The following is a 27768-nucleotide window of genomic DNA, read 5'->3' on the forward strand; positions in this document are numbered from 1 at the left end:
CAGTGGACAGTGCAACGGAAAATCGTGTCTATTGAGCATAAAATGCCCGCTGCTTCGTCAAAACCAGCGCCCCAAACCACCCCTTCCGAGGGCCAAGACACCCTCAAACTTCTTGTTGGGGTAGTTGAAAAGAAGATCCGGAACTTGGAAAAGAGAAAGGTGAATGTTTTATTTAGATTTTACGAAATAATCGGGATTTATTCTACGTTGTGAGCGTGGTAGGTAGGCGATCACGCTCACGATCGTACCTTTGAAAATTCCCTTGTTTCATTCATAACACACTGCACTGAAGGAAAGCATGCGTTGATAACCCGAAACAACCGTAATTCGCAATCATTATTTTGCGTGTTGTGGCTTTCTCACTTCTTAAAGCGGAGAACATTTTAATACGAAAAGAAGTGCCAAAAAAGATTACTTTGTATTCATGCCCCAATAATTGAAAATAGTGAACAATTGTTGGTGAATTTAAATTAGATAAATTTAATTTGCAATTAAACTAGGCCTAGAATTTCACAGAATGCAATGTGTCCGATGCGATGAGGCTATGTTGACCCATTGAATCGATGAATGTCAATGACAATTGCCAATTAATTGGATTGAGCGAATGTTTGTTTGTGAAGTGTGATCACAGACAGTGTGGCAAAATTGTGAAATACAACTAACGTAACACCGTTAGAACTAGAAGTTCAGAACAATCAACATGCTGCTGTGTAAAAACTTGACCGAAAGATCGGTCTGTATCTGTCCGTCGGGGAATGTTCCGCGGAGACTGCGTCTGGCTTCACGGATCCCCTCCGTATACAGACCGAAGTCAATGATCCCAGCTCCTGTGTGGAGCAGTGCGCACAGATCAAACGTTACGATAAACCAAATTTCAGACAGCTTTTTTACATTCAAACAAGTTTGACATGACATGACACATTATGCAGCAATATTTGGGGTTAATTTCTCACATTGTGCAATCGAAATACTCACAGTAACTCGGTTATAATGCAGAAATTTTATCCATATCGCAACATCGCCGTTCGCTAGGCGTAAGTCGCCATTTTGAATCTGTAAACCAATCACATGTGAGGTACGTGTTTTAGTGAAAAAAGCACGTAGAAACTACCTCGCATGTGATTGGCTAATAGATTCATACTGTATGTTTCTGCAGTTTGAACGTGACGACGCGACGGGCTGGTAGATGTGTGTTTTACGTTGAAAATTCTACCGAAATATTGGATTATTCATTAATCTGGTGAGTGTAGTCTATTCTTGAATAGTTGATTTAACTATTCAAGCTTAAATTTGCCGACCTAGGGCCGTGAATTAGACGCAATCGAGAAGGGTGAGGTACCTCACCCAATTTTCCATAGAGACAGTGGTTAAGAATATCCACACAGCAATGGGTACTGGTACCTTCCGTCTGTCTACGGAGGACAGCGTTAATGGCAAAATATAAATGAGTCCTCCGGACAGACGGATCTTTCTGTATGTAAAAACCTACTGAGTACTGTTATGCCCCACCACGCCGCGACACAGCACAGGGTCGCAGGTAGAGTCCAGAGTTGACCGTAAGATCGGTCTGTATATCTGGTCGTCGGGGATATGTTCCACGGAGACTGCGTCTGGCTTCACGGATCCCCTCCTAATATCCGGAGCTAGGAGGAGAGCGATAACGTCAAAAAATAAAAGACTCCTCTGGTAGTCTGGACAGACGGATCTTTCTGTCTGAGCTGAGTCCAGAGATTGTCTAACGTTAGTGACGGTGTGTACATCCATACTCTATAACTATGCATTAGCAAACCAGTAGATAGGGCAGTGCAGACTTGTCTTTAGAATAATTTGTGTGATAAAATTTGTGGATGAACAGATCGAAGTCGTTTTGAGAATGAAACTCTAAAATAAGAGGAAGAAAGAAAAAGATCAAAGGAAGGAAATGAAAGAAAAAAAAAACGGAAAGAAGGAAGGACAGAAAATGCTGCTGTATGCTGCCAAAATCGGCCATGCTGCTGTATCACTATCATCAGCAAGACTTCAATTCTCGACTCCCGCTCTAAACAGATCTCCTGCCATAGCCAAAAGCCAATTTTTGCAAAATCTCCCATTCTCCCACTTGAAATGATCATTCTCCCCCCAGAACACCTTTCAAAGCCTGCAATTAGATTTTCATATATTCAAGGTCGAGCGCTACAAATATATAAAAACCTCTTTGGTGGAGTGTCAACGCTGCAACCAAAGAGCAAGCTATTATGGATGTAGTATACTACATGTACAACTTGTACAATGTAGCTACACGGTACATGTAGATGCTCTACAAGTTGTACCTACATTTAAACATGTGTACATGTAACCCCCCTACTACAACCATAATTGCTAACGCATTGCTAACTCATTATCAGTACACTGTATATAGGTAGCTTGAAACTGAGTATATATGGCCATCTATGCCTTTCCTATTAAAACTTCTATTTGAGAAGAAAATACCAATCAAGTACCAAGCACTACTGAACATGGTCTCACTAATAATGCTTAATAGTAATAGACACATTGAGAGGAATGCAGGGGATTAAAACATTTTTTATTTTTTTTTTGCCCTGTACCCCCTGAAATTGTTAAACCCCTTCCTACAATTTGTAGGCCTACATATGTACCTTCTGAACCCTGACAGTGACATGTTCTGCCTACATGTAGCTGTACATTCAGTGTAGTTTACACATGTACCCCCTGGCTGGGGCATGTCCTGGTATAGGGAATTCATACTAGTACAGACTTTGTTGGCATACTTGGAATAATTTCTGTCCTTCATGTGGTTCCAGTGATACTCATATGTCCACAACAGCTACAAAAGTATACAGTGCCTTCTGAAGATCTCTTAAATACTTTTGGCCACTGCTACATTTCAAATGTGTGTGAGAGAGCATACTATTGTGTGGACCTGGATGTATGAAAATGTAGGCCTAATATTAGTTTCTCTGCTTGATTTTCAAATGGGGAAAAATCTATTAATTCACAAGCAATATAATATTATTATAATGCAATAGGAGAAGAAAAGTAACAAAAATAGATGCAGAACACTGCTAAGAACGACAACAAGAAAAGCTTGTACCCACTCGGTAAGTAGACATCCAGTACATTATATAATGCCCTGTACTACCAGACAAATGGCCATTTTACTCCCCAGACACAGAGTTTTATATGCCATATATACTTCAGGGGGATACATGTAATCCTTTGCCAAGTCGGACTTTGTCGGGCCTTGAATTCCATTATTTAAGTTCGATCATGGCCAGTTTGGCCTTGACTCAGATTTTTGGAGGAGGCATCAGGGCCAAAATTAATGTTTTTTACTTTTATGGACTTCTTTGTCTGCATGCCAACAAATCCTACCGCTATTGTTTTAGGGTGTGATACTGTACATGTAAACAGTGAGTACAATATTACCCTGATATGAATGCTATCAAGCCAGCTACTTACAGATAGCTCACAGCTGAACTGAAGTTGAACTTTGAGTTGTAGGTGTACAACCTAACCTTAGCATAATGGTATTTGATACTCTTGTGGTATTCAAGTTGTCCATCTACCGGTACATCCCTGGATATTTTTTGTGTGTGTGTGTTTGACTGAGAGATGACACAGATTCTGTTTGTAACACAGATTACAATGCACATATGTACTGTCACTATCATCATACACATGTAAATATTAGGGAGCTTTAGGTTTTGACGCACGGACGTTTGAACAGACACTTTCGCTGGACGTTCTCTCCCTGCGTTGTGTGGAAAAGTAACTTTAGATTACGCTGGGACGCAACGTATAAAAAATAAAATCGTGCCCCCATATGATCAGTGCATGAAGAAGCTCTCTACGTCGCAATCTGTGCGGACGTGAAAATAGCCCAGTACGCGTAGTGAAAAACTCAGGCGACGGAAGCTAAAAATAGATTGACTTTACGCGCGCTACTGCGCACGCTCAGAACATGTTTTTTTCCTATGAACATCCGCGCGTCTAAAATCCAAAGCTCCCTAATGTGTTCGTCTAAGTGTGTAACATGTGAGAATGTGCACATATGACACATTGTATGCCATGCACATGTGGTAATGTGCAGCATTGTTATTTCAGAATGCAGTTTGAAAATGAGTGAAGTGCCTAACCAACTGAGAAAAAAAGAAAACTCATTTGTACCAATGTGCATATGTGAGCTACACTGTAATTATGAAATGGCTTACAAAAATGTACCATACGATTCTCCCTGCATGGTAAACAGTCCTCACACATGTGCAAGCATCTGTTTGTTTGGGTGCATGCTTCATTCTGATGGTTGTTTACAAACTTATTCTCTTATCAAGTAGTACAACATTTACGTTGTGGTGTGTTTATGCTGTACAATGAGTCATACTGTTTGTCAAGGTTCTCTATATTTACGCATGAAAGCAACAGTGCGGGGGGGGGGGGGGGGGGGGGGGGGGGGATAACAAACACACAAAAAAGGTATGATTGTACCGTGCTGTTTTGTTAGTCACAGTTTTGTTAGGGGCAACATTCGTGGCAAATAGTCTGTCCTTGAATTAGTCACTAAATTTCTGACTTTGCAGGTTGCGAGGTATTTAGTATCTAGAAATAAAAATTTTTTTCTTTTTTTTTTAAATGTAATTGTTTGTGCTTACAATAGTGCAGTGAAAGAGGGAGAGAGGGAGAGAGAGAAAGAGAGAGCCAGCAAAATATTCACACGAAATTCCAAAACTTCAAAATCGATTAGAAGTTTCAATCTTCGATAATAGCTGACTAGTAGTTTATCCCAAATCTACAGTCATAAAATGTAGGTGCACTTGAAAGTTTAATAGTATTTAATCCAAAAGATCAGTTGATGATTAGAACCACGCGATATTTAAGGTTTTTAACTGTATCCACAAGGCACTGGGTTCCCCATTCGTAGTATAGCGTAGTGTGGCATGATAATCCATGAACTCAAAAGTTTGCATGACCGTTCTGTAAACCATATTCCTCCTCCACTTCCAAGCCAACCTCCTGATGTATCTTGTACCTTTCCTGTATCATTGCATATTGTCAGGTTTATCCAGTTAGTAGCAGACATTTGTATTTTTTCTGATACTGTGGTTCAGTCATCAGGTGGTAATTGTGCTAAAAAAATAAAGTCTTTACGATTCAAAGGTGTCATGTGGACACACATGATAGTTTAAAGCTACATTTGTACCTGTATAGAAAAATTGCAAGATAATCACTGAAGTTACAAAAAAAAACCAACAACTTTGAAGATTGTGTACAAACATCATGTGAATGTAACTAGCACAGAGAGAGAGAGAGAGAGGGAGAGATAGAGAGCAAGAGGTCAAACCTTCAAAGGTCATCAATCCTATATAAATGCAATCCAACAGCTTACAATAGTCACCAGTGATGTGATGAATAGCTTTTAATTACAAGGTTCTCATGTGTACCACTGGGTTATGAAGCAAAAGCACAGTACTGGTGTTATACACAGCCTACATCTTGGCAGTGCACTGATTGTGAAGTGACGCAGCATGCAGGGCAGTTACTTCCTTTTGCCACACCTGAGGATGTGTGCATCTGACCTTTGCCCCGTGTGCGAGTATCGCTAACATTGTATTTATAAATTTATAAACCTGTTGAGGATGGACTGATTTTGCCACAATACACATATCTCATCATAGACACCTGCCCGAGTATACTCAGGACTTGTCCTCAATGGGTTAATCCCAGTAGAAAGCTTATCTGCACATGTGGTTGTTGATGGCGCCCTGACAACTCATGATCAGACATTGACACCAAAGTGTAGCATGTACACTTGGCCCTTTGCATTTCAGGGATTACAAACAATATTCTTCTTGTGTGCCCATGATGAGCATTCAAGCAAGGGCCGTACACTTTATATCTAATTAAGAGATCTTTTAGGCAAGTACTACAATGTAGTTCATTTCACTTGCCTATAGTGGTTGTTTGTTTGTTTGTTTTTGTTTTGTTTTTTGCCTGTTGAGGACGGACTGATTTTGCTACAACACATATTTGCCATATAGACACCTGGCTGCCTGAGTATACTCGGAACTCGTCCTCAAGGGTTAATAGTTACCCCCAACAAGTGGTTTAATGGGTTTGTGGTACCCAGCTTCTACCATGGTGCAAGTGTGTTGAAAGCTGCAGTGCTTGCAGCTCATTCCATGATTAGTCATTCATATCGATACGGCATGTTCTTTGTGCTGAATTCATGTAGTCAATCACGTTCGTGATTCAAGAATAATACCTTGATCATCATCATAACTTGACTCAGCGGGGAGACTAACGCAGGAAAGTAGTTTGGCCCGAAGGAACTAGACAACCACAAAGGGGAAAAAATTTGGCAGGGTTCCATAAAATACATGTATGTACACAGCTCCATACAGGTTTTGTGTTGAGTAAGCTACAATAGGGCTTGCAGTCCATAGAGGCTTACATTACACACACATGATGATTCTGGCCCAGTGCTACATGTCCTCTGTATGAAAATCAACCAGTTCGTACCGGTACAAAAAATATTTTGTAGTTCCACTTTGCGCATGAGCAGAAAAAGGTCATTTGTGACAACAGGCATGTTGGTTTGTTAATTCACTGAGATAAGCATCTGTGATGTCCATGTGATGATTATTCATTCCTGATGTACATGTAGACTAGATGGTGCTTGCCAGCACATCCACCTGACAGCAAGCCTGCATGGTATTTGGCAATATATCAAAAGAAAATGTTATTCATGCATTCAATACAAAACAATGAAATGGATGCCTCCTGAAATGTCAATTGGCCATTCGGGTCACCTGGTCTAACGCAAGTTCACTCTTTCTTTGATATATATATATGAATTCCATAAATTGTTACATCGGGCAAACTTATGCATTATGTCGCTTTGAAAACGAGTGAAGTGCCTAACCAACTGAGAAAAAAGAAAGGTCAATTTGTCCCAATGTGTACATATGAGCTAATTACGAACTGGCTTTTACATGTACACACTGGTTTTCCCCTGCCTCTGTCCCTACATTTCCAACACCTTTTGTACGAGGACACTCTAATGAGTATGTGTTCCTACTTAAGTATGTAAGGAGAACAAATTGCTTTTTAACACGCAACCAAAATATTTTTAGAACTGTGTCACCAGTGTTATAATGATTTTTACACCTACAGATGCAGAGACTCCAACCCCATGCACCTTCCGATCTGGAGATTCTCCCGCCTGAAACCCCCATGTAGCAAACAGGAGGCTCCAACTTAATGTGCGCACATCACTAGCGCGAAGCGCGAAGCTCCTTGCGGCCAGGGTCCAGCTCTAGGGTTCGAGACGCTCTCTCGTGCCATCTCAGGCTTATTTTTGGACATACCATGACACTAAGTAAGAGATCATTTCAAGTGGGAGACACAGAGCCAGGGTGGCGAGAAATTGCATTTCAAGCGGGAGAACGGGAGATTTTGCAAAAATTGGCTCTCGGCGGGAGATCTCCCATCGAAAGCAGGAGAGTTTGCGTCTCTAACAGATGTACAGTGTTTTGACGTGTCTATTATGTGATATCTGATTTCTGTGGTGTACGTGTACAGTGTACTTGTTGAATGCAATAAGTGGCGCAAGTGCTTCTGGCGTGATAGTTGGGATTTGCTTTGACAATTTTACATGAGCTTGTGTCATTGAGGGAAAGAGAACAGTCAAAGCAATGAATAAAATTATTTAACAGCGGAGGACTGATCTGATAGCTCAGTCAACAGTGAAAACAGTATCAGGGCTTGACACAAACTTTTTTCTTTGGTGACCCGTTCCGGCGACAAAAATCTTGAAATCTGAAATGTTGTTGGCCTGAAAAAGAAGTAAAGTGCCCCCCCCCCCCCCCCCCCCCCCGAAAAGTCAATTTCAATTTCAATCTTTTTTGCCCAATAAGGCAACCGAAAGATAGCTGTCTCCAAAATTTGATGGCCCATTAACATCCGCCTTTATTGGTCCCAGGCCACCAATGATGTTAGCCCTAGTGTGTGTACATTGTAGCATTAAGCTACCTGGTAGGCCTACTGAGCATCCCCGATTCTTTGGGACTAGTCTCCCGGAAAACTGAAATTTCTTTTCAGGTCCTGATGAGACAATAGAAATGCTTCCCCAATTTCAGAATCGCATTAAAAAGTAAAGTAAGCTTGTAAGCTTGTTAGCCTGTTGAGATGTGTGTACATTGTAGCACAGTTCAAGTACCGTTACAGTAGGCGTATCTCCCTGATGTGAATGTTTGAATGCTGGACGCCCCCTGTGAAGGTGTTGTATAGCCATTTTGAGTACCGGTAGGATTTCCTCACGATGTCTGCATTTCCTTCTCTTTCCAGTTTTTACTTTTAATAATAGTAGCTCAAAGATTGAAACATGTGAATTGCTTCCTGTGCGCTGCGGTAGCCTTACTGTGAAACGTACAGTAAACGCTGGGCATCATGGAGTATCGCTGTCTGCAAAGAGAGTAATAGTGGTGGGCCCCTGGGGTGCAAGGAATGATATGCTGTAGTATTGCTGTCTGTTCCTTCACTTTAAATGGTCAGAGATATACTGTATACTCTGGTAATTATAGCAGCTTTGCAGAGCTCTAGATTGTAGGGCAATAAGTGGCCCCTGTAGGGTTCCACATCACAAACCTCGACATATTCAACCAGTGTCTGATGGGGACCTACAGTTCATGTACAATAGCTCTACCTGTTTACCATGCTGGTATGAATTTAGACCTGCTGTATGATGCTCTGTATAAAACTGTTGGGAACAGAGAAGGAGAAAAAAGATTGTGTGTTTATAATTATCTTATGTTTTGTTTAAAATCTATCTGTTTTTTTGTCTCTGTTTGTTTGCGTGTTTGTGTGTAATGTGTGAATGCCTTCCTTTGTATCAGTATAAACTAAAGAGTATATACAGTGTATTGGTAACTTGGGTCTATGAGCACTGAGAATATTATGGTGTTCACACTCGTCATGGCTGATCAAGCTGTTCTGGCGCGGCCAAGTTGATGAGTTTATCTTGAATTAATTGCCCACTTTCAGCGTAAATAGGAATTTGTCAAGTATAAAAATACATGGGAAAATGGAAATATAATATTTCATACATTGTAGTATGTGTAGGCTCATGCGTAGGCAAGTGTATGGTGCACGAGACAAAAGTAGATCGTAAATCGGATCTCTTGACAAAATGTTACTAGCTGGCGGAAAATGGGGGGGGGGGAAGCAAACAATGGGGTACGTTTTGTAGATCATGAATATGGGATTCTTAATGGAACAAAATACAAGAGCCTTTGTATGATATCAAGGTATAGAGTGCTATTAAAAGACCATGAGCCATCAATTATTAATCGACATGGACTTAAAGTTTGTATGTATTCCTGTTTAATGTTATGAAATCTACTCTTTCTTAGAGGAGGGAGGTTCTTTTTCTTTTCTTTTCTTTTTCTTTTTTGGTGTGCATGTGTAAACAGCTTCTAACTACATGCTGTTGTTGCTTTATCAAGAAAAGTCTGAAATTTTTCATCGACATCATTTAGTACTTCTATAGGAACCCTTCTACGTGTAGGTAAAAAAACCCTCAAGGAATCTGTCAAATGTACTCTGATACTGTTATCATTCATAATTCTTTTGTTATGTTTACAATTAACATGTAGATTTAGAACGATTTGTTTTTCAAACCTAACTATAATTGTGAATGTACACTTTAATAATCGCTAACATCATGTACCAAAACTTGTTTCATAATGTTGCTAGTGCTATTTGTTAATAGACTATGAATGGCAGATGCAGAATCGTAGATGTTTTGCTATTTAGGATTATTTGTGTGTAGGAAAAAGATGGCACACATAACAAAGGTCACTTCACACATCCTTGTGCGTGGCAAAAGGAAATAGCATGGTAACCATGCAGGGTGGTCCACGAGGGGTTTCAGCTGCATCATGCTCAAATTCTTGTGCAACATCCTCAACTCTTGTGCAACATCCTCAAGAGTCAGCAACATGTTATGCAACATCCTCAACAACAAGCTCAAAATAAAATGTATTCAAACATATGTGAAAAACATGTGCAAAATGTAAGAAACATAAAACTACGTGGTACTTCAATATTTGTGTGCAAAACATTAGAGCATTGAATGTAAGCAGTGCAAAAACAGATAAGCTGCAAAATATTGCGTACTATGTGCCCTTGATGTGTGCTCTGCGCATGGTGTACATAGCAATTTCTGCAATGTTCTCCGATTCTGAGCTTGCAAGATGCTCAAATTTCAAGTTGTGGACCTAGAATACCCTGAAGTAATGTAGGACCTACTGTAGCTACATTACCAGCTGAGTATACTTACCATGCACAGATACTATACAAGCACATTGCAATCTACCAGTACAATTCACATTTAGTGTACAGTGAGAATGAGAAAATTGTGTCACAACCGCATTGTACATTGTATGTCACAATGTTGATTTTCTATGCAGACATTTTGGCTGTAAAACTCTTATCACTGTGAATCAGTTTGTCTGTACCATGTCTGTAATTTCACAAGTGAAGTACATGGTGTACCTACAGTGTATCACTTATCTTCTTGTGTATGGCACAATATGCCTGGTTGATACCGCTTGCCAACTATTGCTATATCATAGTCACCTGGGGCGATCCACGAGGGGTCGGCATTATTCACCCATTTTCTGGTGTGGGTGTATGGTATAGACCACTTCACCGGGTTGGCCCCCTCCTCTCTGCAATGAATGAATGAAGTGGGATCTTTTCTATGCATGAGAAGTGATTACCGGTACCTCACCCACGGGACCTCCATTAAAATGGGTTATCCCAGAGACAGAGTGTCTTTGCCTCTTACTGGAGGGGACAGCATACACACAACATTGCTCAGCTAAACTTGATATGTAATGAACCTGAGTCACATGGACTGCGAGGCAGATCAATGCACTAGTGACTGCACCACATTACGGTACCACCCCCCTCCCCCATCACCGTTATTTCGTGCATCCCTTAGATACATGTACAGTACATGTCACACATAAGGTGGAGGTCCCTTGCTGCATGGTGCATGACAGAGTCACAACTCATGCATGTAAAAGATCCCGCTTCATCCATTCATCGCAAAGAGCATGGGCACATAAACCCGGTAAAGTGGTCCCACCTCACATCCAACTGGAGCCCATGGTAGACCAGATAGTGCAGCTGAATATGGGCTATCCATCCATCTCAGGGTGGTCCACGAGGGATCTCAGCATGTCGCTGCAACATGCTCAAATTCGTGCACAACATCCTCAAAAGCCAGCAACATGCTACTGTATGCAACATCCTCAGACTTTGTAACTAGCTCAAATTTAAGTGTATTCAAACATGTGAAAAACATGTGCAAAACATAAAAGAAACATCAAGCTACAGTCGATGTACCTGGTACTTACCTTCGATATTTGTGTGCAAAACATGAGAGATAATATTGAATGTAAATATTGCGTACTACGCGCTTGTGGTGAGCGCTCTGCGCTCATACAATTTCTGTAATATTCTCAGATCGTGAGCTTGCGACATGCTCAAATTTCATCTTATCTGGTGGAAAAATGAAGCAGACAAATTTTTCTCTCCTCGTTTTGTCCTCAGACCAAGCTTGATGGCTACCGAGCGACAGTGTCCAGTGGGAAGGCCCTCAACAAGGACCAGGAGGAGGCGGTCTCGCACTTCGAGGAGGTCAGCGCGTCGCTAGAGTTTGCCAAGGAGCTCTCCAAACAGTTCACCAGCATCCTCAATGAGGTACAGTACATGCAGACGTCTCATTTCTCCCTTTAAATCAAAACAAGGCTAGGAAAAAAAAAAAAAACCAACTTCCTCAACATGGCACCGTGAAAGCATCATTTTCGATGTCCAGCATTATCTTGATTTTAGTGTTAAGGTTCATGTACGATCTCAGGGTAAAGGTGATATCTTATTTTCCACTTCTCGTATTATGAATAACTATAAAAAATTTCCTGTATAAAGTTTTCTCTCATTTTAGTTTTTTTTTTTTTTTAATAGGGGCAAGGGTAGGTGGAATTAAAAGTTGTCATGTTTTAAACTGATGAATGTACATTTGTAAATGTGGCAGGTACAGCCTCAAAATTGTAGCATAGATTTGAAGGTCATAATGTCCAGCTTGAAAGCAATAAATTGTGGAAATTTCACATTTTGAAATGGAACCTTCGATTCTGAAGCCATTGGCTTGATGCCATAAAGGGGGAGGGGGAGTGAATGGCTCGATGAAATCAACACACCAAATTGTTGCATGGGCCAGTGCCAGTTGTAGACTGAGATTCTTTGACATCAGTAGATGTTATACCAAGATGTTTGTGGAATGTAATGGTGATATGAAGTTCACCGTGAATAATGTATTTGATAAGAGAGAACAAAATTTTTAGACATTAATTATACTTTTTTACCATTTTTGTCTGTGCCTCTTTGCATGTGTTGTTTTGGTTGTTGTAAATGTGTCCATATGTGTTTTCTGTTGTTGTGGTATCCAGGCAACACGTGCGCAGAAGAAGGAGGCCAAGCGGGAGAAACAACAGAGGCATGAGCAGGACCTGGGCCGGATCACCGAGGTCTTGCTACTGCAGGATGTCCTCTCCCACATGGGCCAGGACCACGTCAGGGCCGATTTCCTCGCGGGGACCAATGGTGCCGTGGTAGGTCCAACTGGGGCTTTGGTTGAAAGTGGGCATAGGGATGGGTTTTTGAGGGTATTGGTGGGGGGGGTATTTGTTGAGCAGGTGGAATGGTCCGTTGGTTGATTCTCAGAGCGGAATGAAACCCAAACATTCATGTAGATTGAGTGACTGCAACAATTTTGGGAAGAACACATCAGCGAAGTTTGAAGAAAATTAGACTGTCTTTGCAAAAGTTACATATTTTTAAAGGTTCGGTGCTGCCATTGCTGCGTGAGAAGACTGCGTAGTACTATAACAGTTTGTGATGTTACATATTTACAATGATATAAAGAAAACAAAGAGAATCCCCCCCCCCATTTGTTTTTGGGTTTTTTTTGTTTGTAAAAAGTGCCCTTTTCTTCAACATGTAACTGACATGTCTTATGTAACAAATTGCATTCTAATTTACATATTCTCAAGCTCCTGTGCTTGTGTTGACAACTGGCTCTGCTTTCGTTTTTTGTTGGGTTCTCCATACCTTGAAAATTACTCACTGCATAAACTTATAAACGGGTCAAAAAGTCAAGTAAAAATCCTCAAATCCCCAAATACCTGCACTCTATAGACAATTTATCCATTCATCCAATTAAACCTAGTTCAAGGAAAGTGAACATTCAGCACATTTGTGATAAATCTGTCATTTCAATATTTTGCCAGTTATGTGAAACTGTCATCACACATTCTAGTTTTTGCTGTATGTGTATTGACATGCACAGATTCTTTGTGCCTTCAACAGTGTGTCTCAACTATCCTCTGTATCTAGAACTAACTCATTGGTATTCCCTCTTTTCCCCCGCCCCCCTTTCTCTGTTGCAGAGGCTCGAGGAAGACGATCTGACTCACCTGGACGAGTTCTACAAGATGGTCAGCCCCAGCAGAGAGGCGGAGGAGGTTGGTGAACAGGAGGCAGAAAATGGTGACGTCAGGTCAGTGAGAACATGGTAATGCTGTACGTTTACTTCATATTCCCCGCGGCCACGGCAATGAGGTTGCAGAGACTCCAACTCTCCCGTTTTCGACGGGAGATCTCCCGCCGAAAACCCATTTTTGCAAAATCTTCCGTTCTCCCGTTTGAGATTTAATTTCTCCCGCCCTGGCTCTGTGTCTCCCGTTGGGAAGGATTTCTTACTTATTGCTATTGTATTTGAAAAGAAAGAAGCCTTAGATAGCAACAGAGAGCATCTAGAACCCTAGGAACTTCATGCTTCGCACACATCAACTTGGAGTCTCCCGTTTGCTAGGGGTTTCAGGCAGGAGAATCTCCAGATCAGAAGGTGCTTTGGGTTGGACTTAAATGTATTAAAGGGACTGTACAGTACTGGTTGAGGTGGGGATTCATGTTCTGAACATTCCTAAGTGAGATAATGAGAAACCTCTTATGAAATATGAAAGAGCATGTAATTTTAAGAAGGATTCAAGGTTTATTTGATGAAAATTGCTTTTCAAATGGCTGATATATTCAAAAAAAGTGATAATAATAAAAGGCGACCGGCCACGCCTTTCATTAGAATCTCTTTGTTTCACCTTGTTTTTGGATATCTCAGCCATTTCAAAACCGATTTTCATCAAATAACCTTTTGATACCCCTTAGAATTGCATGCCCTTTGACATCTCATAGAGTGGTTTCTGAATATCTCACAAAACGTTGAAAGCTAAATCCTCACCTCAACCAGAACTGTACACACCCTTTAAAACCAGTGCCCTGTCTCTCATGACAGCAAAAAAACTTAGCTGTTCAGTCCACCTGAGGGTATTTCTAAATTTCTAAAGTTTTAGAATGCAAATAAGTCTGTTTTTTCTTTCTTTCTTTCTTTTTGAATCCAAATTGTGTCATTACTTCTTTCAAAAAGGGTTTTCAGATTCAAAATCCAAAGTTTATCGGAAATTTGCCTGACATTCATCCAGTGAAGCAGCAAGCATTTTTTGCAGACCAAGTTCATCACCAGGAGATTATAGATGGTATCGGTACATTCAAGCAACAGGTTGAAGGAATTAAGTGTCTGCTAAACAATTTTGCCATGAACATGCATGAATTTGATTGCATTATGAAATCAGCGTGGTGCTGACACTTGAATATTTGCTGTGTTAGGCAAAAATACATTTGGCAAAGCGATGTAGATTTTGTCATGTACCATGTATTTTGTGACTTTTCTGGGAATTACAGGAAATGCTTGCAAAGTGGGGCCATGATCCCTAAAAAATGGTGACGTGGATACTCTTTGCCAATAATAAAACAATGTGAAAGACCACCCTTCAATGGGCACACACACACACACTTCAAACAGACATGCCGGCATTCGGCTTGAGCTAGCCCCAAGACTACAGGGCCAGAGCAAGGATGGGATTACAGCTGCAACCATGTATAAACTTATTTCTTCTCAACAACACACTCTTTTTTTTTCCAGTTGTATTATGTGCAAAGAAGTTTATCCGTCCATGTTCTTGACTCAATGGCAAACGTTTTATTGTTTTGCATCCGACGTCTCACCTCTCAGCTCGTTTCCTCTACTGGACATGTTTTGTTGCCAAGTTTGTTACCCTTGGTATTCAAACGTTCTCTCGTACCCCCCGCTGCAGCTTTGACAAGAAGTTGGAGCTGGCCACGAACCACCTGAACAGCTACGTACGGGAGGAAGAGAAGGAAGTGTGCAGTACAACATGTATCCTCTTTACCTTGAGCCTGCCTTGGTGTGCTGCCATGCAGTAGTCTCAGTTCCAGGCAGTTGAGACTTTTGTCTAATATAACTAGCTTGTCTGAGCCTTCTGCTTGAGTGAACCATTGTGATGATCACTGCATTTGTCTGTGCTTTTGTTTTATCTGATATGTGCAAACTTTTTTAAAATATAAATCATCCTTCTTCTAGAAGATGGCAAATGGGATAAAATTTTGCCAAGTCACTGTCCTTATTAAGGTCATTTCGTTGAGAATAGCATAGTTTCTTTGTTTATCCCTCTTCAGAGAAAATTGATGTGTAGGCATGCTGCATTGTTACACAAGGTTCAGTTGACTGTGAGTACTGATTTCCTTAGCTGTATCCAAAACCCCACCCCAGACAAAGACCTCTTCCACGTGGTACAGAGGATTCACAAGTGCGGCTATCTGGACAACATCCCGCCCGCTCCCGTTGAGGCCCAGCCAGCAGCGGCAGAAGAAACCGTTGCAGCCGCCGCCTCCTTCGAGCCCCTGGAGCAGTCCCCTCCGCAGCAGCAGCAGCAACAGCAGCAGCAGGTCCAAGAGGAAGAGGCGTTTGAGGAGAACTTCGAGGACGGTGTGCAGAGCTTCAAGGACACGGCGCTGAGCGACGCCCCCTCGGAGAGCTACTACAGCGGGGCGGGGCAGGAACAGATGCAGCCCCCTCCCATGCAGCAGGCCCCTGTTGAGGTAACGATGTGACCCACCACTACAAATGTAAAAGTCGAGGGAGGTTGTTTTTATGAAAATGACTTGACATTATTCCCTTACTCTTCCGCTTTAATCTCATGTGTAACACAACTCATACAAGTACTCGTTTGCAGGGATATTGATGATTTTATGAGACCATGTCAAGTGGTCTAGGAAATCAGCGTTTCGAGAAAACCGCCTTCAAAGTTTTCTTTCCGACGCAATTGTGTCACCTCCTTTCACCTCTTGACAATAGGTCTGCTCATAGCAACCTCCACAATGTTCATTCAAGCTTAGTGCCAGTGGTCTACGCATGACCAATCAGTAACCAGGATGCCACGCACTGTCCACTCTCAATGCCCATTACTGTTGCCACGTTTGATGTTTTTTAAACCTGTTGAGGACGAGTCCCGAGTATTCTCGGGCAGGTGTCTATGGGAAATGCGTGTTGTGGCAAAATCAGTCCGTCCTCAACAGGTTAAAAAGTAATGTTACCAAGGACAAGCTTTGACAGGTCAAGAACCTTTGCTTGTCCTCCACACCTGCCGCATTTATTGGGTGGTGGTGTTTGTGTGCCATTGCACTTATTTGTATGTAGTAATACTTTGGGATGTCATGTATTTTTTAAAGAGATGTGAAATAAATGTGAATTGATTCAAATTTGTGTGCCCGACAGGTCGCACAAATGTCCAGTAGCATGCAGTCGTCGGAGCCCCAGCAGCAGACGCTGGCCGAGATGACCGCCCCGTCCCGGGTTCTGGATGTGCCCCAGGCTCCCGAACCCATCGAGATGCCGCCGTCATCGAAGCAGCCGCCGCAAGCAGCGCCGCAGCAACAGCGCGACGTCAATGAGGTGCTCGCTCCCGTACTCGGCAACTTCAACTTTGTCCAGGACTCGGTGCTCGACTACGACTGTGAGTAGATCATTCATCATCCCCTATTTGTTGCTAAACCCTGATAAGACTGAGCTCTTTTGGCTTTGCTTACTGTATACGCTGTATATTTCGGGATGTTTTCATTTTTCGTGAATGTTGGCAAAGTTGATGCTTCATTGCTGATCTATTAAAGACATGCAAAAATATCAGTTCTGATCCTGACATGAATGTTGATGTCCACGCACGCATTGCTCCGTCGTTCATTACACTCATGTAACTGTACTCCAAGATGGTGCACAATGTTGTATTTAACCACACATAAAATCGTCCTGAAGTCCTGATTCGCTAAAATTATGGCATATAAAGTATATCGGGGGGGGGGGGGGGGGGGGGGGGTTTGGGGCGTTGAGTTTTTGTGTGTGTATGTATGTGCCTGCATCTTTATTGTGTAAAAGAATTCATTGTTTATCACTCTCTGCATAATTTCCTTACAGCACCTCACATGGACCCAGCAGTGGTGGCCGTATCACAACCTTTCATCCCCTCCTCAACATTCACAAGTAGCGTACAATCATCAACAAACTCGGCAGGTAAGGCATTAGACCCTGCCCTCTGCTCGGGAGATATGCTTGGTAGAGTTGTGTGGACACAGAGCTGTTATTCGCTTGGTATAGTTGTGTGGACATAAAGCTGTTTTGTAGGGTTTTGGGGTTGTTGTTTTTTTCAGGGAAACCCCACATAATGAAGTCGCCAAGAGAGCCAATTTTACCTTTTGTTATCAGCTGTTCCGTGATGTAAATGTACCAAAAAAAAGATAAGCCATACAGTGCAATAGAAAAAATGAGCAGCCAAATTCATCTTAAAAGTGATACCTCACTAAAAGAGGTACCCAATTGTAAATGAGCTCGTTTTAATGGGGTTTCTCTGTACATGCTTGTTTTTGTAGTGTCTGTTTGTTATTTTTAGTTAGTTTGAAGATGTCTGGCTGTACAAGACTTGAAAGGGATCATGTAGTGATGATGATTGTAATTGCTCAGGGACGCAAGTATCAATGTGGGGCTTGGAACCTGGGACCTTCTCATCAAAGTGCAGTGCACACCCACTAGATCATGTTTGTATTGAATGAAATTCAGATAAATGCCTTAGGCCATGGCAAAGTGAAGTGCTTTCCAATTGTTTGTCAGGAGAATGTGCGTTAATATCTACCTGCTGTAAAAGTGGAAATTTTTGTGCATTTTTTGCTTGTTATATGTAAGACTATTTTATGTTATGATTCCAGAAAATATGCAAAATTGCCCATCCGAGGGCGAAATAATAATTTAAACAAAAATGTCCACTTATATCGCATGTTGTCCTTAACCAGTTGACCTGGATAATTTGCCATTAACCATCTTTGCATTTTTTTTCTTGCATTTTTTTTCCCCTGTGGCATGAAGGGAGTTTCATGAGAACAACTTTCTTTTACATCTCGTTTTCTTGTCTGTCTCCACCCGCATCCAGAAATCTCACAGACAGAGCAGTCCTCACGAGACCACCAGACGTTACCGGACGCTCAGCTAAGCACAGAGCAAGCCTACCAGACGCAGTCGAGATACGACGGCTCGCAGCAGGCGTACAGCTCGCAGGGCCTGGCGGACACGACGCCTTACCCCGGCCAGACATTAGAGGGCACCAGCTCGGGCTTTGGTGCACAGACAGACCTCTCGAGTACGAGTAGCGTGCAGGTCGAGTACGGCTCGTCGCAAACATCAACGAGTACGAAGATGAACGAGCTCCCCGAGTTTCCCAGCCCACCTGTTGATACGCAATTATTAAAGCAACAGGTGCGTCAAATGAGCATGTTTTGATTTGGGTTTCTCTTGGCTCTCTTCAGTATTCTCTGCTTCTGAGTATGCACAGGTTGAGAATGATTGACTGATTGGCCCAAATTCAAGAAGGTGGGACAAATGAAACCATGGTTTAAACCATGGACAAAAACCATGGAGCGCCAAGTGTCGCATGGAATATTTCATTAGGAATTCGGTCATTTCGTCTTTTGAAATGATTATTTTGTAACGAAATGACAACATTTTGTCCACGACATAATTTCGGTAACGAAACGGTCATTTTGTCGACAAAATGACCAATTTCGTAACAAAATATTCTGTGCGACACTTGGCACTCCATGGTTTTTGTGCTGTTTTTTTTCGTGAATTCGGGCCATTGAGTAAAGCAATACATCAATCTACAAAGTGGAGTAACACAGAATGGTACAGTACAAAACAGAGTGGTAAAGCAGGTGCTGGTGATTACAAAGTAACTCTTTGAGGCAGATACTCTATGTAACAAGACTTTCATATATCGAGCCAGATTCGACCTCCAGATCATCAGACACTTGTCTTCTCCACTAGACCACTGAGCTTCCACCCACCAGTCAGTGCTGTCAGTTTTTCCTTGAGTTTGTACAAGCCTATGATTCTTTTGTCATGGCTACTACTAAGACACTGATCAGTTCAGTGCTTATTTGTGTTGATGTGAGGCAATTTGTCAATTTGCAATAAAGACAACTCGTTGGAAGAATTTCGTCAATTTGAATGATTGCACAGCATCCTCTGCATGCTACAAGAATTAGAACAAATGCTGGCTGTCAGGCGGAAGCTCTGTGGTCTATTGGAGAAGACGCCAGTCGAGAGATCAGGAAGTCGTAGGTTCAAATCCTGCGCGAGCATGTGTGCCCATGATTCTCTTGTTACGGCTACTACTAAAACACTGATCAATTTATTACTTATTTACATGGATGTAGGGCAATTAGTCAATCAGTTGAAACAATGATTATGTTGACTGTAATCTCCAGACCTGGTGTAGAAAAGAATTGAATTTGACATTGACTCTTTGACTTTGTGTTATTTCCTGATGTTTTTCTGTCTTTTCCCCCTTCCTTCCCGCTCTAGGACCAGTCAGTTTTACAATCCGCCATCCTGAATCAACCGTCCCTCTCACACACGTCGTCACAGTACAGCTCACCCGGCCTAGGCGGCACCGAGGGTGGCTACTCTTCGTTAGGTGAGGAGGCGATCTGTGAGGTGGCCCGCGAAAGTCTCACACTGCGTTCTCACCGTCGTGAGATCCTTTATGAATGCCACGATAAGCCATACGTAGCTGATTGTCAAACTTTTTTCCATGTTTATCACAATATGTAACACAATTGAAATTGTGCTCTCAACCGTGGAGTATTCAAAAAGTATTAGAAAAGTTTTTAACAGTCCAAAACTTTTTTAGATCAATGTGATTGACACGTTTGACCTCAGGATCTGATAAAATCTGATAAGATCCGATATGAGATCACTGATTACTCCTTGATGAAGACCATGATTGAAATCATGGTGCAAATTGTGATAGTTAAAAAGGAAAATTCCACAATCAGCTACTAATGGCCAACCCTGGCGTGCGTAGCTGATCATACCACAGTTGATCACAAATCCAACTGCTCGCAAAATTATCTGACAGGTCACAATTCATGAATTATTTCACCAAAAAAAAAAATGTTGTAAAAATTGATGTTTTTGTGTGCTTGAAACTTGTGCGAATTTCATGAGGAGCCAAGATGTGTGAAAGTGAACTACACGCAAAAATTATTCCATAGGGTAGAGGCGATAAATCAAATGTTTGTTCTCTGTTGATATGCAATATTTTCTGTCTGGTCTCATCCCTAATATTTCCATGTGGTCCCTTCCCTCAGGCGGTGGTCAGCTGCCTAGTGACTCTGTCTCATCGGGCCTGTCATCACAAATGGCCCAGGGTTCATCATCCAGTCCCCTGACCATCACAGACCCCTCCCAGGCCACCATTCCCCTTCCCGGGGAACAACCGTCATCGGACACATCACAGGGTAAGCCGTCTGGTGAAACAAACGGACAGACTGACGGACAGTCGATCAACATGTTGATGTTTTTGATATTTCTAAGATTTGTCTTTTTTTTCCACATTCTTCATAGTATTAGATTAATTCATGCTTACACTGTATTCATTTTTTGCTGTAAATAAATTCAGTTCAGTTTATTTTGTATGTATAGAAGAAATAGAAAAGCTTCCATAGTTGCAATCATTAGAATTGAAACATAAGAAATATCAAATATGCACATAAATATACACAAATGCTTAAATTGGATCAAAAGACTTGGGGGAAACAGTCGAAAAGAGCCACCAGGCTCATCAACAAAAATACAGTGTATGTACAAAGGTAGTTGCAGTAATACTCTATCCAGTAAAAGCAGTGAAATAAAGACACTGACTGGCAGCACAGAAGACCATACAGCTTGCAGGCTGGAGACCTCAATACTGCAAAACAGGGAATGTTCTTGTGCATTTCAATTTTGTGAATTTCGCGAGAGTCAGGATTTGTGAAATTAAAATGCACATGATAGTTCTTATCTATACTATATGCATTGAATGTTAGAAGCAACTCGTGAAAATTTCATGCCGCGAAAAAGGCTGTTGGCTCCAGTTCGAGAAAACTTCATGCTGCAAAAATATTGTGTTTTACAGTAACAGTGAGACTGTGTCAGTGCTGTGTCTGCTGTAACACTGCTCTAATCAAAGATATGGTCGGTGCTCAGTGGTAGTTGATCTGCAGTAGTTATGATGAAAACTTCCCTTGTGCCACTCCAGGCTCCATACCACCACCAAAGTCGCAGATGAACGCCAGTGCCCCGCCCTTCCAGATGACCACCACGATGCGGTCCTCGCCCCAGATGCAGGCCATGCAGTCCTCCCCGCCGGGCCAGGTGGGCCCGTCCCAAGACCTTGGCGGCTACCAGGGTGCACTTGACCAGGCCCAGGACTACAACCATGCCGGGGGCCGCGATGGGGCTCGCACCCAGTCTCCGACGCAGGACGGCAAGCTAGGACACTCGGGGGTGCAGGCCAATGACTCCCCAGGTGAGCAGAGGGCGGAGTTTCATATATGCAAAAATTGTCTTATGTATTGTCCACACCCTTTGTCGAGCCCTCACTGACATTCAATGTGACGTAACATCAATGGATGCATCAGCATAATGATACAGTGCACTCCCGTTGTAATTAACGCATTTATAACGAAATTCTCATCACAACGAAATCAACATTCAGGTCCCAAAATTATCTATAATGATATCTTTATACCACTATACTGTTCGCTTTTATGATGAAATTCCGTTATAACGAAAGAAAACAGCTTGTCCCACAGTTACCTCATTCCACCCACCTTTAGGTGAAATTTTGGTGATATAGTGAGAGCTCTCACTAACAGTGACTTGACGATGACATTTCCCATTCTTTGCATCCCTGTGTCAACAGTGTGGGGTATTAGAGAGGGTCGTGTATGTATCCACCCTATATAAGGAAAGAGATCAAAAGTGAGTTTGATAATATCCTCTTTCAGCAGACTATCATCAACTACTTGAAGGAAAGCTTGTTATTACAAAACTCTCGTCATATGTGGAAATTGATATTTCACCAAAAAGAGTGAGGGTTATTCAAATTCATGAACTTCTTCCGTCGAGATGTTTTCATTGCAACTGATTGACAAATTGACCCACATGGACGTAAATAAGCAATGAGTTGGTCAGTGTTTTAGGAGGAGCCATGATAAAGAAATCATTGGTATAATTCTGTTCGTGTAAATCTCAGTATAAATGTGGAAATTTCAGTATGAATGTGCTGATTCTGTTGAAATCTGTGGAGCAGTTATCCTCTGTATGTAACCCTTCAGCAACTGAAGATTCCGTACATAATGGTCTATTGTTCCCTAGAAGGTACAGCAATATTACTCTCATATCGACAACTTTCTGAATTATGCAAAATAAATCACTGCATGTTTATTTTTGTTTATATTATAAGTTATGTTTATTTGAAAGCCTTTTAAAGGTAGGGAATCCCATTTGCACGCCTTAAATGAAGAGTTGTATAAATACAGTGGTATGTTGAAGAGAATATCATTTTAGAAACTCCCATAAAGTATTGAAAGTGGAAGGTAACATTTAGTACATTTTTTTGACGGTTAGATTTTGAATTGAATTGTTTTCGGGGCTCACCGTAAATTCCAGTACATTACTAGGCTACCTTTGCAGACCCATGTACTGCATGTGTGTCCATCATGTATATTTTGTGAAGAAAGTTCATCAACACTTACAAACATTTCTATATACATTCTTACCACACACTCTATATGTTATTACATCAGCTCTTGTACTTTTAGATTTTTGTTTATAGATCACAAATACAGAAGAATGCAACAAAAAGGCTTAAGTGTGGCTGACACACAGAACTACTGAGTAGTTGAGTTTTGTGCATTATTCAAATTTTAGATAACTGTTGACTTCCAAATTTCTAAGCAGTGGCCTAAGCAAGTCCCCTGAGGTTCATATTTAATGTTTTGCTGCATTTTGGGAGGTCTGTAAAAGGTATCCCCTACCTTTAAGACTGTACCTCAAGAATGATTTGTCTCGGAAATAATTCTGACATACTTTTGTTGACCTTCAACCTCTTTCAAATTATGTTATATGTTCTATATGAAAACAATAAAAATGGTAAAGCATAAAAGTATGAAAAAGCAGGCGGGCAGTTTCAGGCGTTATAGGGAGTACGAAGAGGGATGGTTCTTGACGGTTCATGAGTTAATGAGAGCTATAAAACTCTTTTGTGTTCAAACTGACGGCAAAAGATCATGTGTCAAGAGGAGTGCCCACAAACTTGATTTTGTGTTAGTGTGAAATCCCTGACTTTAATCCTAATGATCGTCTTGCTCACATCTTTGTTTTCAGTTAACTCTTATGGCAGCTACCAGCCGTACTACAGTAGAAATGGTCGCGGCGGTGCCAAACCGCGTGGCACCAACACCAACTTCCGTGCGAGGGGTGGCGCCCCCTTCATACGAGGCGGACCGCCCCGGTACAACTCGCCCCAGCCACCCAGAGGTAGCCGTTTTTTCTCTCTCTCTCTTACTCCTCTTTCAGTGTTGCTTTATTTCTCTGTTGTCTCGTCATTTAGGGTTGTATTCTGAAAATCTTCCTAAGTTTCTTCCTAAGTCAGAAACTTAGGAAGTGCCTAGGAAAGACAGAAATGGTATACTGAAATTTCTTCCCAGAAACTTCTTGATGCAAATTAGGCCATCCTTATCCCCACCCACATCCTTTCTTAAGCCAGTACAAAATGCCGTATCATAAGGAGCCAACTACTGACAATCAAGTTTTATTATGATGTAGGGTTAAATACTTGTGTGAGCGGCATGTCCCCTTTCTCATGCCCATTTCGCGCATCAAAGTACATGTTGCACCCTGTGAATGACAAGCACCTATCACAATGTTTTGCAGCTTGCTATATCTTAGCAACATACTTAGGGCATGGGTGGGTTTTCCTAAATATCTTCCTAAAATCCTTTCCTATTGTGCATTCTAGAATACCAGTTCTTCTTCCTCAGTCAGAAATTTGCATATATCATCCTCATTAATGTATCTTCCCAAGTTTAGGAAAAAAGTTAGGAAGACGCGATGAATAAACTTAAAAAGATTTTCAGAATACCACTTAGGAAAAAATCATGTCTTTTCTTCTTAGGAAGGATTTCAGAATACCACCCTCAGTCCGTACCTTTGTATGTGCTGGGGATACTCCATGAGATCTCTGACAACTTTCATTGATGATGTTCGTTGATAGCTTTCTATTTTACTGTCTATGAGTAGGAAAATGATATGTGTAACCCGAGCAGTATTTCATGAAATTTGTCAGTCACTGTCGACTGTTATAAGCCGCTTAAATCCTTGCATCTAATTGGCTGAGGGCAAATTTGTCAGTGAAAATCGCTAACAAAACACTTCAATGAAATGACCACCTATTTTGGCACAATTCAATCTTTACTCTCGTTGACTTTCTGTCAGTCCATGATAAAAATCACTTGTGAGGACTTCTACTTTGATTAAAAAAAGATTCAATCAAACTTAAGTCAGGTATCAACCAATCAGAATTGAGTATTCCCAGATCTATGTTTGATTGTCTTCCTTATGTTTGATCTCAACTTTTATGCAACAGGCTACAGGTGTATTATTTGTTTACTATCATAATTGTGACCCATAACGAGGCCATTATGGAAAGCTATAGTGCAATGACATTATCCTCAATGACCCAGGCTGTTAATGCTGAAAAGTGTCAGTGGTATAATGCAGGGTTGCCCATCTAGTGTGTTTTCTCACCATCCAACATTACGTCATTGAGAAATGCTTTCCAGATGAAAAAACTTCGTTTTTTTTTAGAACTTGACCAAGCATGTTCGATGTGTGTAATTTCCCCATTTTTGATGCAAAATGGGATTTTGTAATCAGAATTAGATGCTATTCTAATGTGCTTCAGGTTGTCTTTTGCATTTGTGGAAGTAAGAAGCTCTGATTATGATATGAAAGGAAACATTGTTTGTTACAGACTAAGTTAATCTCAACTGTGTTTCACCTCTCATGTCCTGCCATCAGGAATGTGCCACCATTGTCGGATGGGTTCCCATTTATACAAACTTGGGGCTAAGTGAGACATTGATTGAAACAAAGTCCCATCTGATGAAAAAAAAACTCTTTCACCGACCTCCCCTGAAACTTTTCGATGTCTTTTATTTGCAGGTCCCGGAAACTTCAACACGTTTGTGCACCGCGAGCCGTTCCCACCGACGCGCGGGCCCGACATGAGCTACAACCCCAACGCCCGCTACGGCGGCTTCACCCAGATGCAGGACCCAAACTACTACCAGCGACGAGGGATGCAGCGTGGAGGCCAGAGAGGGGGTGAGTATCCTTTGTGTTCCCCCATGACTGGATGCTGATATTCCATCATTGCTTATGAGGGCAAGCTTGTCTCCCAAACATATTTCTTGTGAGTGCCGACTTGGTATCTGTACCGTATGCCCCCAAAAAACTTTGAGCCGGACTTTCCAAAACAATAACTTTAGGAATAATGAATCAATCTTAATGCAATTTCAAGGTATGAAACTATAATTTATCACCTACATATTGCAGAAATCCCCATCCAATTTATGCTTCAGTGGTCAAAGAGAAATGAGGGTCTTTGTAGAGCATATCGGGAATCCCTTCCCTCCAAATGTTGTCCATTGTGTTCACAGTTCCAAGAGCATCAGAGTGCTGAACTTGGAAGAAACGGACCCCATGACATGCTTTACAACAATGCACATTTCTCTGTGACCACTTAACCAAATTGAATGGGGTTTTCTGTAAAATGTAGGTGAGAATTATAGTTTCATTCTCTGAAATAAAATTCAGATTGTTTAATCATTTTGAAAGTTATCAATGAGGAAATCAGATGTAATTTTTTTGTGGGGGGGGGGGTGGGAGGGTTGACATCCTCCATATCTGACAGCATGTTAATGCTTTGTATGGTGTTGCATTGTAGTATATACTTTGTATCCTGTGTATATGCTACATATTTAAAGTAAAAGAGGGAAAACAATCCAATCTCAGGCAACTCATGTTATGACAAAGTCCTTGGGACCAGCAGTGTTCTTTAGTTATAGTGAAATTTTGTTATAGCCAAAGAGTAAAGTTTCAAAAGATATATATGATAATTTTAGGACTTAGAATTGTTCTCAGGTAAACAAACTTTAACATTTAGTTCATCAACTTGATTGACATACTGTAAAACACGATATATTCGCGGCATCAAAATTTCACGAATTGCAACTGACATCCAATGCATATTGTGTAAGAACTTTTGTGTGTAGTTTAATTTCGCGAATGTCGGCGCTTGCGAAATTCGCGAAATTAAAGAAATGAAAATGCACATGAACATTCCTTGTTTTTCAGTATTTTGGTCCATTACAGAAAATCCTATTAATCTAAGACTGTTTGAGAGTTTTGAGCAGGGTGGTCACAAATGTGTGTTTAAATTCCACTTCAATTCCTGCAGCCGAAAGTGTTTAATTTGGTCCTCCTTTCCCCCATTGTTCTCCGTTCGTGGTGCACAGGACGAGGTGCCCCAGGTGGACCGCGTAACCAGGCGCCGTACCGCGGGTCAAGAGGCAGCTTCGGCAAGCCTTCACCGCAGGTCTCGGCGTAGGGCCGACTCCCCCGTGTGAGGAGTTTGTTGCTCCAACTGCAAGAGAATTTGCACCACACCTGCAGTATCACTACGTACCAGCACGTCCACCCAACCCCCCAATCTATCAAATAGATGCATATTTGTTTGAAAACAAGAGAAAGAAAAAAAGGTTTTAGCATCATCACCTTTGTTTATTTCTTATGTCTGTTGCGACTCCCAAAGAGGGGGCATGAACAAATTTTCTAGTCAGATTGAGTCAATTCTCCGAGAATCTTAGCCAAGGTTTTTGTTAAAATGTTGTGATACTGAGTTTTGTTACTTTTCAATTATTTTCTACATTTGTGTAGGAGTGTTCTTTTTCAATAGACAAAACATGTGTGTGCGTGTGTGTCGCCCAGGTTGATTGTATTTTCTAGTGTGCTGCAGGTGAAAAAAAAGGAGAGGAAAAAAATCACAAAAAAATAGTAAAATACAGAGGTAAAAAAAAAAAAAAAAATGAGGTGTGGTTTGGAGTTGCCAATTTGACGAAGCATGGCACATGACCGATCGCTCCCAAGAACACAATTATTGTAACGTGGATTGAGACAGTTGTTGACACCAATACCCAATAATCTTGTAGTTATTTCTTATGTAGCATTTATGAAATAATATATAGTGTTTATTTTTTTTTCATTTTTTTAATATTTTGCATCTGCATGCAAATTCGGAGAAAAAGAGTTGTTGACTATTTATCTCAATGCAAATCTCGTACAGAGTAATAAGAGGAATT

At 41.3% G+C, this 27768-nt stretch overlaps 1 protein-coding gene across 1 annotated transcript; it reads left to right on the forward strand.

Annotated features, from left to right (window-relative positions):
• LOC139741324 (uncharacterized) lies at window positions 1–27768 on the forward strand. The gene is made up of 15 exons (XM_071651909.1): window positions 1–159; window positions 11617–11766; window positions 12513–12674; window positions 13512–13621; window positions 15273–15355; window positions 15749–16077; window positions 16754–16991; window positions 17447–17542; window positions 18453–18775; window positions 19883–19994; window positions 20671–20820; window positions 21600–21869; window positions 23732–23884; window positions 25571–25732; window positions 26926–27768. Exons 1-15 carry the CDS (start codon window positions 43–45, stop codon window positions 27015–27017), a joined length of 2547 nt encoding a protein of 848 aa, XP_071508010.1. The 5' UTR covers window positions 1–42; the 3' UTR covers window positions 27018–27768.

Source organism: Diadema antillarum, unplaced genomic scaffold (genome assembly GCF_040938485.1).
Source record: "Diadema antillarum isolate AM-2024a unplaced genomic scaffold, OU_Dant_1.0 seq00000920_RagTag, whole genome shotgun sequence".
NCBI classification, from domain to species: domain Eukaryota; kingdom Metazoa; phylum Echinodermata; class Echinoidea; order Diadematoida; family Diadematidae; genus Diadema; species Diadema antillarum.